This window comes from Salvelinus alpinus, chromosome 25, assembly GCF_045679555.1.
Source record: "Salvelinus alpinus chromosome 25, SLU_Salpinus.1, whole genome shotgun sequence".
NCBI lineage: Eukaryota > Metazoa > Chordata > Actinopteri > Salmoniformes > Salmonidae > Salvelinus > Salvelinus alpinus.
Genome location: NC_092110.1, coordinates 15,113,631 through 15,126,194, shown reverse-complemented (window position 1 = coordinate 15,126,194; position 12,564 = coordinate 15,113,631). Strand labels below are relative to the sequence as shown.

Sequence of the window (12,564 nt, the reverse complement as noted above, 5' to 3'; positions counted from 1 at the left end):
ACAGATCCTCACACATGTGGCTCGTTAGTGACTGGCTGAGGAGATAAGACCAGAGAGAATCAGCAGCACAGATCCCAGATCAGATTGAAACCACTGTCTCACTGCTGCTGCCAGCACTAATAAGTAGCTACAGTGCCTTACTATAGCGAAACACTCCCACCTGAAACAGGCTGAAACAGGCTATCATCTTGCTGTTTTTGTGAGGTTTTAATCTACTTGTAGCATAACATCGATTTTATAACGTAGAAAATCTCATGCAATCAGCAAAGACCAGTACGATGAGGAAGTTGATAAGTCCAGTCACATTTACCCTGTGTTTAGGTAATGATGGCAAAACATTACACATATCAAAGAAAGTTAGTGCAAGACTTTCTCTTCGTGCTGCATATCCCTCTTCCCAGTATGGAGTACGTGGAGAGGATATTGTTCACTGTGTTACTTGGACTTCCTTAAGAAGAAAAAAGGCCCGTCTCCCTCCAGCTGAGTGATGACATTGCTCTACCTGGTGCAAGGTTGCCTGCTTAGAGGAGTTTAATCCCCTTCCTGCTGTGCTCCTGATGTATATGCTGCTAACTCTGTTCCACTTGGCCCCTGAGTCTGAAGAGACAGGCTGTGGAGTCAGTCTCTGACTAGATTGCCAACTCACCAGCAAACAGAGGATGAATACCAACAACAAGCAAAGGCATGCAGGAATGAGAGAACAATGAGATGTGTTCAAATAAGCTGAAGAACAAACAAATATTGTATTCCAAGAGACAGATGGGTGGGATGGAGTGTCTGTGACACAGTTCAGTTAATAAGTAAGCTATACTTACTAAATAAATCAAATTAATACTTCAAACAATAAAGTGTGAACAAAATTCTATATATTTCGTATTGTATAATAATTGGCATTAGGCTACCATTTATGGTCAACTCAATTGTCTAGAGCAGTACAAGCTAAGAAATGGGGTACAGACTATTGCTTTCCCTTCAAAGCATTATAAGAATGGTGGCGGCCTGTGACTGCTACTGCTATTGAGCACCCAGAACCCTCCTTCAGCACCAAAACATCAACGTTCTCTGCTTCTTTGCGAGGGATTTCAGAAAAAATAAACGCTGAAATGTACGCAGGAAATTCCATCTAATCGCAACATGTTTTGTTAATTAGGCCTGTCAACTGGCCATTTATTATATACTGTATGTAACACATGACAGAGAACCATCTGTAGGGCCAATGTTCAATAGCGCAACACCAATAAGGAGCAACTCTATTCCACCTTGCCTTTAGAAATCAAAGAAAAATTATATTCTCTTTTCGAAAAAAGGTATAAAACTATTAAGAATTTAGGTTGTTTAAAGCCTTATTTAACTAGTCCGAAAATAATTAATTGAGCAGGAAAACGCAAAGCATTTTGACCATGAGGGAATAAAAATTCCAAAAGCAAATTAAAGGGAAGTGCTAATGATTAAAAACATGCTCAGCTGAGGCAAGAAGAAGAAGAGGCTTTCTGACCTCACAGGAGAGACTGAGGGCATGGCTACTTGCTGTAGAGACCTTTTTTGGCATAGGCCCTCGGGCCGCCACAACATCAATCTCTCCCCTCCCAGGACAGACGGTGGGGGAAAACACAGCGCACTTCAAATCCGAGGGAAAGAGAGAGTGAGCTTTCCTCCACTCTGTGCAGGAAGGAGGGATGGCTGGCTCTTCTCCTCCTCCAAAGAGCAGTCTTAATTACTCCCGCTCATACCCATACCCCAGCAATCATCTGGCAAATAAAGAGGAGGGGATATATTCTAGGAGTTCTAATAAATAACATATAATCTCTGACAGTGAAATATGCCATCCTCCTCTTGGCAGCCACTCCCGGCTGGGATTATCTTCGCTTTATATAAACCTAATTACAAACATCGTATCTCCTGATGCTACAGTAATGTATGCCTTCGTTTGCCAAAACGGAGATACTTTCTTTCTTCTTTCAAAAGACTGGATAAAGCAACATGAGATTCACACGCAACGTTTTATGGGGGAAGTCACTACTGGATAAAAGAGAACACTGTAGGAGAATATACACATACAGTTGAAGTCGGAAGTTTACATACACTTAGGTTGGAGTCAATAAAACTCGTTTTTCAACCACTCCACAAATGTCTTGTTAACAAACTATGGTTTTGGCAAGTCGGTTAGAACATCTACCTTGTGCAAGACACATGTAATTTTTCCAACAATTGTTTACAGACAGATTATTTCACTTATAATTCACTGTATCACAATTCCAGTGGGTCAGAAGTTTACATACAGTAAGTTGACTGTGCCTTTAAACAGCTTGGAAAGTTCCAGAAAATTATGCCATGAATTTAGAAGCTTCTGATAGGCTAATTGACATAATTTGAGTCAATTGGAGGTGTACCTGTGAATGTATTTCAAGGCCTACCTTCAAACTCAGTGCCTCTTTGCTTGACATCATGGGATGTCACCTCAGTGAATGGGAAATAGATCAAGTAGTGTATGTGATTTTAGAGTGTGGGTCAGAACATTCTCCTGGTGAAACTTTTGTCAAAATGACAAAAGTTTCACCAGGAGAATGTTCTGACCCACATTCTAAAATCACATACACTACTTGATCTATTTCCCATTCACTGATTGGAGGGAAAACTGTTGGAATGTTAATTTAACAAAATAATAGCAAGAACCCCCTCTGCAGTTTAGAAAATGCTGTCATAATGCTGTGGTGATAAACATTTACAATACACCTCAGAAAAACAATTCTAGACCTCCACAAGTCTGGTTCATCCTTGGGAGCAATTTCCAAATGCCTGAAGTTACCACGTTCATCTTTACAAACAATAGTACTGTCACGCCCTGACCGTAGAGAGCTTTTTATGTCTCTATTTTGGTTTGGTCAGGGTGTGATTTGGGTGGGCATTCTATGTTCTTTTTTCTATGTTTTGTATTTCTTTGTTTTGGCCGGGTATGGTTCTCAATCAGGGACAGCTGTCTATCGTTGTCTCTGATTGGGAACCATACTTAGGTAGCTTTTCCCGCATGGTTTTTGTGGGTAGTTAATTTCTGTTTAGTGTTTTCACCTTACAGGACTCTTTCGGTTATTCTCTTGTTTATTTTTGTTATAGTGTTCAGTTTTAATAATAAAAGCATGAACACTTACCACGCTGCGCTTTGGTCCGATGATTCCTCTTTTTCAGACGGCGAATACCGTTACAAGTACGCAAGTATAAACACCATGAGACCACGCAGCCGTCATACCGCTCAGGAAGGAGACGCGTTCTGTCTCCTAGAGATGAACGTGCTTTTGTGCGAAAAGTGCAAATCAATCCCAGAACAACAGCAAAGGACCTTGTGAAGATGCTGGAGGAAACAGGTACAAAAGCATCTATATCCACAGTAAAACGAGTCCTATATCGACATAACCTGAAAGGAAGAAGCCACTGCTCCAAAACCGCCATAAAAAAGACAGACTACGGTTTGCACCTGCACATGGGGACAAAGATCGAACTTTCTGGAGAAATGTCCTCTGGTCTGAGGAAACAAAAATAGAACTGTTTGGCCATAATGACCATCGTTATGTTTGGAGGAAAAATGGGGAGGCTTGCAAGCCGAAGAACACCATCGCAACCGTGAAGCACGGGGGTGGCAGCATCATGTTGTGGGGGTGCTTTGCTGCAGGAGGGACTGGTGCACTTCACAACATAGATGGCATCATGAGGAAAGAAAATTATGTGGATATATTGAAGCAACATCTCAAGACATCAGTCAGGAAGTTAAAGCTTGGTCGCAAATGGGTCTTCCAAATGGACAATGACCCCAAGCATACTTCCAAAGTTGTGGTAAAATGGCTTAACTTCTCTAGGGTATGTGGGACGGTAGGGTCCCACCTCGTCAACAGCCAGTGAAACTGCAGAGCGCCAAATTCAAAACAACAGAAATCCCATAATTTAAATTACTCAAACATACAAGTATTTTACACAATTTTAAAGATACACTTGTTGTAAATCCAGCCAAAGTGTCCGATTTCAAAAAGGTTTTACGACGAAAGCACACCAAACAATTATGTTAGGTATTAGCCAAGTCACAGAAAAAGACAGCCATTTTTCCAGCCAAAGAGAGGAGTAACAAAAAGCAGAAATAGAGATAAAATTAATCACTAACCTTTGATGATCTTCATCAGATGACACTCATAGGACTTCATGTTACACAATACATGTATGTTTTGTTTGGTAAAGTTCATATTTATATCCAAAAATCTGAGTTTAGGCGGGACGCTACTGTCTCACTTGGCAAAAAGCCTGAGAAAATGCAGAGCGCCAAATTCAAATTAATTACTATAAAAATTACTATAAAAATCAAACGTTCATTAAAACACACATGAAAGATACCAAATTAAAGCTACACTGGTTGTGAATCCAGCCAACATGTCAGAATTCAAATAGGCTTTTCGGCGAAAGCAAACGATGCTATTATCTAAGGATAGCACCGTTGTAAACAAAGAGAGATAAGCATATTTCAACCCTGCAGGCGCGACACAAAACGCAGAAATAAAAATATAATTCATGCCTTACCTTTGACGAGCTTTTGTTGTTGGCACTCCAATATGTCCCATAAACATCACAAATGATCATTTTTTTCGATTATTTCTGTCTATATATATCCAAAATGTCCATTTATTTGGCGCTTTTACATTTACATTTACATTACATTTAAGTCATTTAGCAGACGCTCTTATCCAGAGCGACTTACTTTTGATCCAGAAAAACACCGGTTCCAATTTGTGCAACGTTACTACAAAATATCTCAAAGGTTACCTGTAAACTTTGACAAAAAATTTCAAACTACTTTTGTAATACAACTTTAGGTATTTTTTTATGTTAATAATCGATAAAATTGAAGACGGGATGATCTGTGTTCAATACAGGATTAAAACCAACTGTAGCTAGCTTTCTGGTCTCGCGCCTCTATCTAACAGGACACCTCGAGTGACTCTCGTTCAAGATGGCCGTACTTCTTCATTACACAAAGGAATAACCTCAACCAATTTCTCAAGACTGTTGACATCTAGTGGAAGCGGAAGGAACCGCAAGCAGGTCCCTTAGAAATCTGGTTTCCCAATGAAACCTCATTGAAAAGAGAGTGACCTAAAAAAAATTATCTGAATGGTTTGTCCTCGGGGTTTCACCTGCTAAATAAGTTCTGTTATGCTCACAGACATGCATGATTGAAACAGTTTTAGAAACTTCAGAGTGTTTTCTATCCAAATCTACTAATAATATGCATATCTTATCTTCTGGGGATGAGTAGCTGGCAGTTTAATTTGGGCATGCTTTTCATCCAAAATTCCGAATGCTGCCCCCTACCCTAGAGAAGTTAAGGACAACAAAGTCAAGGTATTGTAGAGGCCATCACAAAGCCCTGACCTCAAACCTATAGAAAATTTGTGGGCAGAACTGAAAAAGCGTGTGCGAGCTAGGAGGCCTACAAACCTGACTCAGTTACACCAGCTCTGTCAGGAGGAATGGGCCAAAATTCACCCAACGTATTGTGGGAAGCTTATGGAAGGCTACCCGAAACGTTTGACCCAAGTTAAACAATTTAAAGGCAATGCTACCAAATACTAATTGAGTGTATGTAAACTTCTGACCCACTGGGAATGTTATAAAAGAAATAAAAGCTGAAATAGATAATTCTCTCTACTATTATTCTGACATTTCACATTCTTAGAATAAAGTTGTGATCCTAACTGACCTAAGACAGGGCATTTTTACTAGGATTAAATGTCAGGAATTGTGAAAAACTGAGTTTAAATGTATTTGGCTAAGGTGTATGTAAACTTCCGACTTCAACTGTAGTTGTGAGCATGTACAGACTATGGAAATGATAATATAGACAGACATGGACAGACCAAAGTTTGATTGTCTTTACATGGACAGGTTAATCATTTTAGTTTGACAAAGCTTGAGTTCACTGGTTTCCCCTTCTTATTTGGCTCTGAAGTGAAATTAAACTGAATAGAACAGAGGGAGAGACTCACCAGCGGTGTCCACGTTAATGAGGCTAACAGCAGGCGGCACGGTCGAGTGGTCCAGTGAACGCAGCCCTCCGAAGACCAGCTTAACCATGAAGGCCTTGAGTACATCAGGTAGAAGAGAGAGGAGGAAGATGGGCAGGTAAGCCACATAGCGCAGGCGGCACAGCACCGGGGTCATGACCCTTCCCTGAGGGGTCGCAGCCATGCGCTCGATGGTGGGGAACAGCATCACTGACTTCACCACCTGCACAAGAACGTGTAGAAGAAAGGATGTTAGCAATACCCAACTTAAACCTCCTTCTTCTATGCATTCATTCAGTGTGTGTCTTACAATAAATATAGAAGCATAGATATTCCATGACATTCACAGACACCTGACTTCAGCTTTTTATGGCTTCAGTTTTAAAGATGGACTATTGCACTTTTTGGGCATCACGTTTGAATAAATACGATGAATTAGATTTTTCCAAACTTTTTGACAATGTGCAGGTATCTTATTGCAACATTCAGTCTTGAGTTAAAAGTTGTGTGCAACTCTAATGTTATGCTACACTAGTGCTGCCAGGGGGCACTATGTGAAGAAGGAGTTGCTTACGTGGAGGAGCAAAGACATAAAAGACAAAACAGATGGAGAGAAAGAGAGACAGAGACACAGAGAGAGAGAGAGAGAGAGAGAGCGAGAGAGAGAAATAAATAAATAAATATATTGTTGGTGAGAGCATGTGTGTGTCGGAGTAGTAGAATGAAAGCGGTAAAAGCGATGATAGGTCCAGGAAAAGAGAGGGCGTGACATGGGCAACGCATGTGCTTACATGAGCTGGAGAACAAATAAAAGAGGAGAAAGAAAAAGTGAAAGAGAGAGAGATAGATATATAGATCATTAGATAAAAATAGAGAGTCAAAGAGAGAAAAGACACCAGTCCTAGGAAACAGGAAGCACCTGCCCCTGTTTGGCCAGCAGCAGGCTGGAAGAGTGATAAACCTCAACATAACAGTCAGTCATCGACCCAGAGAGAGCAAGGATGTGAATATTATCCATCCTTTGTGGTTGCTGTATTTCTCGTTTTCTTACCAGTTCAAAGCAGGGATTGATTAACTAGATCCAGAGATCCTTATGGGGACCCGGAGGTTTAACCTCTTTTCAAGGACTGCACCAGGGACATAAGGGATGGATGGAGAGGTGGGCGGAATGATAGGTTTAAATTTAGGGGTAAAAGGGGTGAAGAGGGTGAAAGAGAGAGACAAGGAGTGAGGAAGAGAGAAAGTGAGTGAAACAAACTCACTAAAAGACGAAGGCATCCCTTTAAGACCAGGTAGTAGGAAGAAAGGCGGGTTTTTTTTACATGGGGAGGGGGACGGGGGCAAGCAACCACATATTAAGACATAACATAATAGCATGCTTTAACAGTGATCTACTACTGTGAAACCTGTGACGTTCATAGTTTACCACAGTATGAGTCATAATACCCATAAAACCTAGCGGTCAAAAACGGAAATGGTTCCAATAGTTTTTCCATCTATTGTGGATTTTACAAACACTTCAAATAAGTGTAGGCTTATTTCGTGTAGGCTTACCCTGGCATGACGTTTTGATAACCACGTAAATCTGACTCGGGCAAGGTGACTTTTATCAATATATTAGCCTATATTTACCACCACCAAAATGAAATGCTAATTAGCTGCTAATGTGGCTATCATACAGAACTAAAAAGGAATGTCTCAAGCTTCACATGACTAGGCTGGACAATAGAACGAGTCAATATTCACCCAAGGCTGAAAAACGGCAAAAGAACATTGGCTAAGCTGGAACACTAGCGCGAGCCCATAGCAAATGAATGGGATCGAACATTCACAGAGCCTGTTTTGACTGGAGTGATGCTTGGAATTCCATTTTGCCTAAATTGCACAATTTTTTTTAAATCCCTTTTTATTTGACCACCACTATCTGTTCGTCGGACGAAACTGGAAAAAAACTACTTAAACATCAGCACCTCGATGGTGTCAACTGTGCTAATGTCTGCATAATGAGAAAGTAGGGAAAAAATGAAAACTTCTGACTATTTCTGGTCTAGTGATTGATGACAACCGAGCTCGCTGCCCAGACTTACATAATTACAAAGAGGAGATTCTCATGACTAAAATGGTGCCCGACTTGAAAAAATCTAAATATACACAGTGAGATATTTGGTTAAATAGACCGGCATGCCTTTCCATAGGAAAACAATGGGGAGAGCTCAGCGTTCCAAGGGCAAAAAGTTTTTTTGCGTCCACCGGACGTGCTACCTGTCCCAGACTTGACGTTTTCAACTCTCTAGAGACCGCAGGAGCGGTAGAGATACTCTTAATGATCGGCTATGAAAAGCCAACTGACATTTACTCCTGATTATTATTTGACCATGCTGGTCATTTATGAACATTTGAACATCTTGGCCATGTTCTGTTATAATCTCCACCCGGCACAGCCAGAAGAGGACTGGCCACCCCTCACAGCCTGGTTCCTCTCTAGGTTTCTTCCTAGGTTTTGGCCTTTCTAGGGAGTTTTTCCTAGCCGCCGTGCTTCTACACCTGCATTGCTTGCTGTTTGGGGTTTTAGGCTGGGTTTCTGTACAGCACTTCGAGATATTAGCTGATGTACGAAGGGCTATATAAAATAAACTTGATTTGATTTGATTTTGGGGCTAGCATTTGATGACAACCAAGCTCGCTGCCCAGACTTACATAATTAGAAAGAGGAGATTCTCATGATTAAAACGGCGTCCGACTTTGATTTTTTTTTTTTAATATACACATTGCGAGATATTTGGTGAAATAGACAGACATGCCTATAATTCCCCTATAGGAAACAATGGGACGACCTCAGAGTTCCATGAGTAATTTTTTGTTGTTGTTTACATTTTAACTACCAACAACGTGAGCAGGTCTCACTGCCAACAATAGCGAAGCAGGCATTGTGACGTAGAACATTAAGCTGGGAATAGAATGTTCGGAAAGCGAGTTGGTGCCACGGTGCTCAATAGAACTAATGGGAGCTGGCAGGGTGAAAAATGCCCTAAAATAAGGCCTGTGATTGCTTCAAAACGACGGCAAGCAGCTGAGAAATATGGTCATATTATGAAACTGGGCTCCACGGCCGATGCAATGAACTAGTTTTTAATCAGAAAAAAGCGTTGTAATGTGTCCAGCCTAACATCACTCACCAGGGCCATGATGATCTGGAAGAGACTGCCGAATCGAGGCAAACATAAGAATCTTTGGATTAACTATCTAATGTTAGCTACATTTTATAATGAATAAATTGGCTAAAGTTGTTTAAATAGACAATTCTGTGAACTGTCTTGGGCAAGTTCTACATTGAAAATGCCTGTTATTTAGTTAGCTAGCTCATGGTTAGCTAGTTAGCAACATTAGCCTGGTTACATGACTACATTTACGTACAAAACAAGCTTTTTTTGGAGCCAATGGGTGTGCCTGAGTCTTATCACCTCTCAACTAAACTGAACAAAAATATAAACGCAACATGAAAGTTAGTGTTGGTCCCATGTTTCATGAGCTGAAATAAAGGATCCCAGAAATGTTCCATATGCACAAAAAGCTTATTTCTCTAAAATGTTGTGCAAAAATGTGTTTACATCCCTGTTAGTGAGCATTTATCCTTTGCCAAGATAATCCATTCACCTGACAGATGTGGCATATCAAGAAGCTGATTAAACAGCATGATCATTACACAGGTGCACCTTGTGCTGAGGAAAATAAAAGGGCACTCTAAAATGTCTCAAAAGGGCACACAATGATGTCTCAAGTTTTGAAGGCCCATGCAATTGGCATTATGACTGCAGCAGAGCTGTTGCCACATAATTTAATGTTCATTTCTTTACTATAAGCCGCCTCCAATGTTGTTTTAGAGAATTTGGCAGTACGTCCAACCGGCCTCACAACCGCAGACCACGTGTAACCACGCCAGCCCAGGCCCTCCACATCCGGGCTAACTCACCTGCGGGATCGTCTTGAGACCAGCCACACAGACTGCTGATGAAACTGTTTGTTTGCACAACCCAAAAAACTGTCTCAGGGAAGGAAGCTCATCTGCGTGCTCGTCCTCCTCACCAGGGTCTTGACCTGACTGCAGTTCGGCATCGTACCCTTCAGTGGGTAAATGTTTACCTTCGATGGCGACTGGCACGCTGGAGAAGTGTCCTCTTCACGGATGAATCCTGGTTTCAACTGTACCGGGCAGATGGCAGACAGCGTGTATGGCGTCATGTGGGCGAGCAGTTTGCTGATGTCAACGTTGTGAACAGAGTGTCCCATGTTGGCGGTGGGGTTATAGTATGAGCAGGCATAAGCTACAGGCAACGAACACAAAGATACTGTGATGAGATCTTGAGGCCCATTGTCATGCCATTTATCCACCGCCATCACCTCATGTTTCAGCATGATAATGCACGGCCCCATGTCGCAAGGATCTGTACACAATTCCTGGAAGCTAAAAATGTCCCAGTTCTTCCATGGCTGCATACTCACGAAACATGTCACCCATTGAGCATGTTTGGGATGCTCTGGATCGACGTGTTCGACAACGTGTTCCAGTTCCCATCAATATCCAGCAACTTTGCACAGCCATTGAAGACGAGTGGAACAACATTCCACAGGCCATAATCAATAGCTTGATCAACTCTATGCAAAGGAGATGTGTCACGCTGTATGAGGCAAATGATGGTCACACCAGATACTGACTGGTTTTCTGATCCACGCCCCTACCTTTTTTTTGACCAGCAGATGCATATCTGTATTCCCAGTCATGTGAAATCCATAGATTAGGGCCTAATAAATGTATTTAAATGGACTGATTTCCTTCTATGAACTGTAACTCAGCAAAATCTTTGAATTTGTTGCATGTTGCTTTATATTTTTGTTCAATGTAGGTAAGCTCTTTCAACCTGAAACACAATTATGTATAAACGCATGCATCAGTCAACAAGTTCAACTCCAACTTGAGAGTGGAGCATGCATTTTCCCTCTCGCTCTCATCCAACACTTCCCACACTGCCCCTACTCGGATGGTATCGCGCCGTCCCAACCTTCGCTCTCTCTCCCCCGCTACTCTCTCCTCTTCCATCCTATCATCTCTTCCCTCTGCTCAAACCTTCTCCAACCTATCTCCTGATTCTGCCTCCTCAACCCTCCTCTCCTCCCTTTCTGCATCCTTTGACTCTCTATGTCCCCTATCCTCCAGGCCGGCTCGGTCCTCCCCTCCCGCTCCGTGGCTCGACGACTCATTGCGAGCTCACAGAACAGGGCTCCGGGCAGCCGAGCGGAAATGGAGGAAAACTCGCCTCCCTGCGGACCTGGCATCCTTTCACTCCCTCCTCTCTACATTTTCCTCTTCTGTCTCTGCTGCTAAAGCCACTTTCTACCACTCTAAATTCCAAGCATCTGCCTCTAACCCTAGGAAGCTCTTTGCCACCTTCTCCTCCCTCCTGAATCCTCCTCCCCCTCCCCCCCCCTCCTCCCTCTCTGCAGATGACTTCGTCAACCATTTTGAAAAGAAGGTCGACGACATCCGATCCTCGTTTGCTAAGTCAAACGACACCGCTGGTTCTGCTCACACTGCCCTACCCTGTGCTCTGACCTCTTTCTCCCCTCTCTCTCCAGATGAAATCTCGCGTCTTGTGACGGCCGGCCGCCCAACAACCTGCCCGCTTGACCCTATCCCCTCCTCTCTTCTCCAGACCATTTCCGGAGACCTTCTCCCTTACCTCACCTCGCTCATCAACTCATCCCTGACCGCTGGCTACGTCCCTTCCGTCTTCAAGAGAGCGAGAGTTGCACCCCTTCTGAAAAAACCTACACTCGATCCCTCCGATGTCAACAACTACAGACCAGTATCCCTTCTTTCTTTTCTCTCCAAAACTCTTGAACGTGCCGTCCTTGGCCAGCTCTCCTGCTATCTCTCTCAGAATGACCTTCTTGATCCAAATCAGTCAGGTTTCAAGACTAGTCATTCAACTGAGACTGCTCTTCTCTGTATCACGGAGGCGCTCCGCACTGCTAAAGCTAACTCTCTCTCCTCTGCTCTCATCCTTCTAGACCTATCGGCTGCCTTCGATACTGTGAACCATCAGATCCTCCTCTCCACCCTCTCCGAGTTGGGCATCTCCGGCGCGGCCCACGCTTGGATTGCGTCCTACCTGACAGGTCGCTCCTACCAGGTGGCGTGGCGAGAATCTGTCTCCTCACCACGTGCTCTCACCACTGGTGTCCCCCAGGGCTCTGTTCTAGGCCCTCTCCTATTCTCGCTATACACCAAGTCACTTGGCTCTGTCATAACCTCACATGGTCTCTCCTATCATTGCTATGCAGACGACACACAATTAATCTTCTCCTTTCCCCCTTCTGATGACCAGGTGGCGAATCGCATCTCTGCATGTCTGGCAGACATATCAGTGTGGATGACGGATCACCACCTCAAGCTGAACCTCGGCAAGACGGAGCTGCTCTTCCTCCCGGGGAAGGACTGCCCGTTCCATGATCTCGCCATCACGGT

The 12,564-nt window shown here is 43.0% G+C and overlaps 1 protein-coding gene across 1 annotated transcript in view; it reads right to left on the bottom strand.

The window, feature by feature from the left end:
• Window positions 1-12,564, bottom strand: part of ldah (lipid droplet associated hydrolase) — a 62,345-nt gene that overhangs the window by 10,296 nt on the left and 39,485 nt on the right. The window contains exon 5 of the mRNA XM_071365721.1: window positions 6,024-6,264. Within this exon, the coding sequence (XP_071221822.1) occupies window positions 6,024-6,264 (241 nt within the window). The remainder of the gene's footprint in view (window positions 1-6,023; window positions 6,265-12,564) is intronic.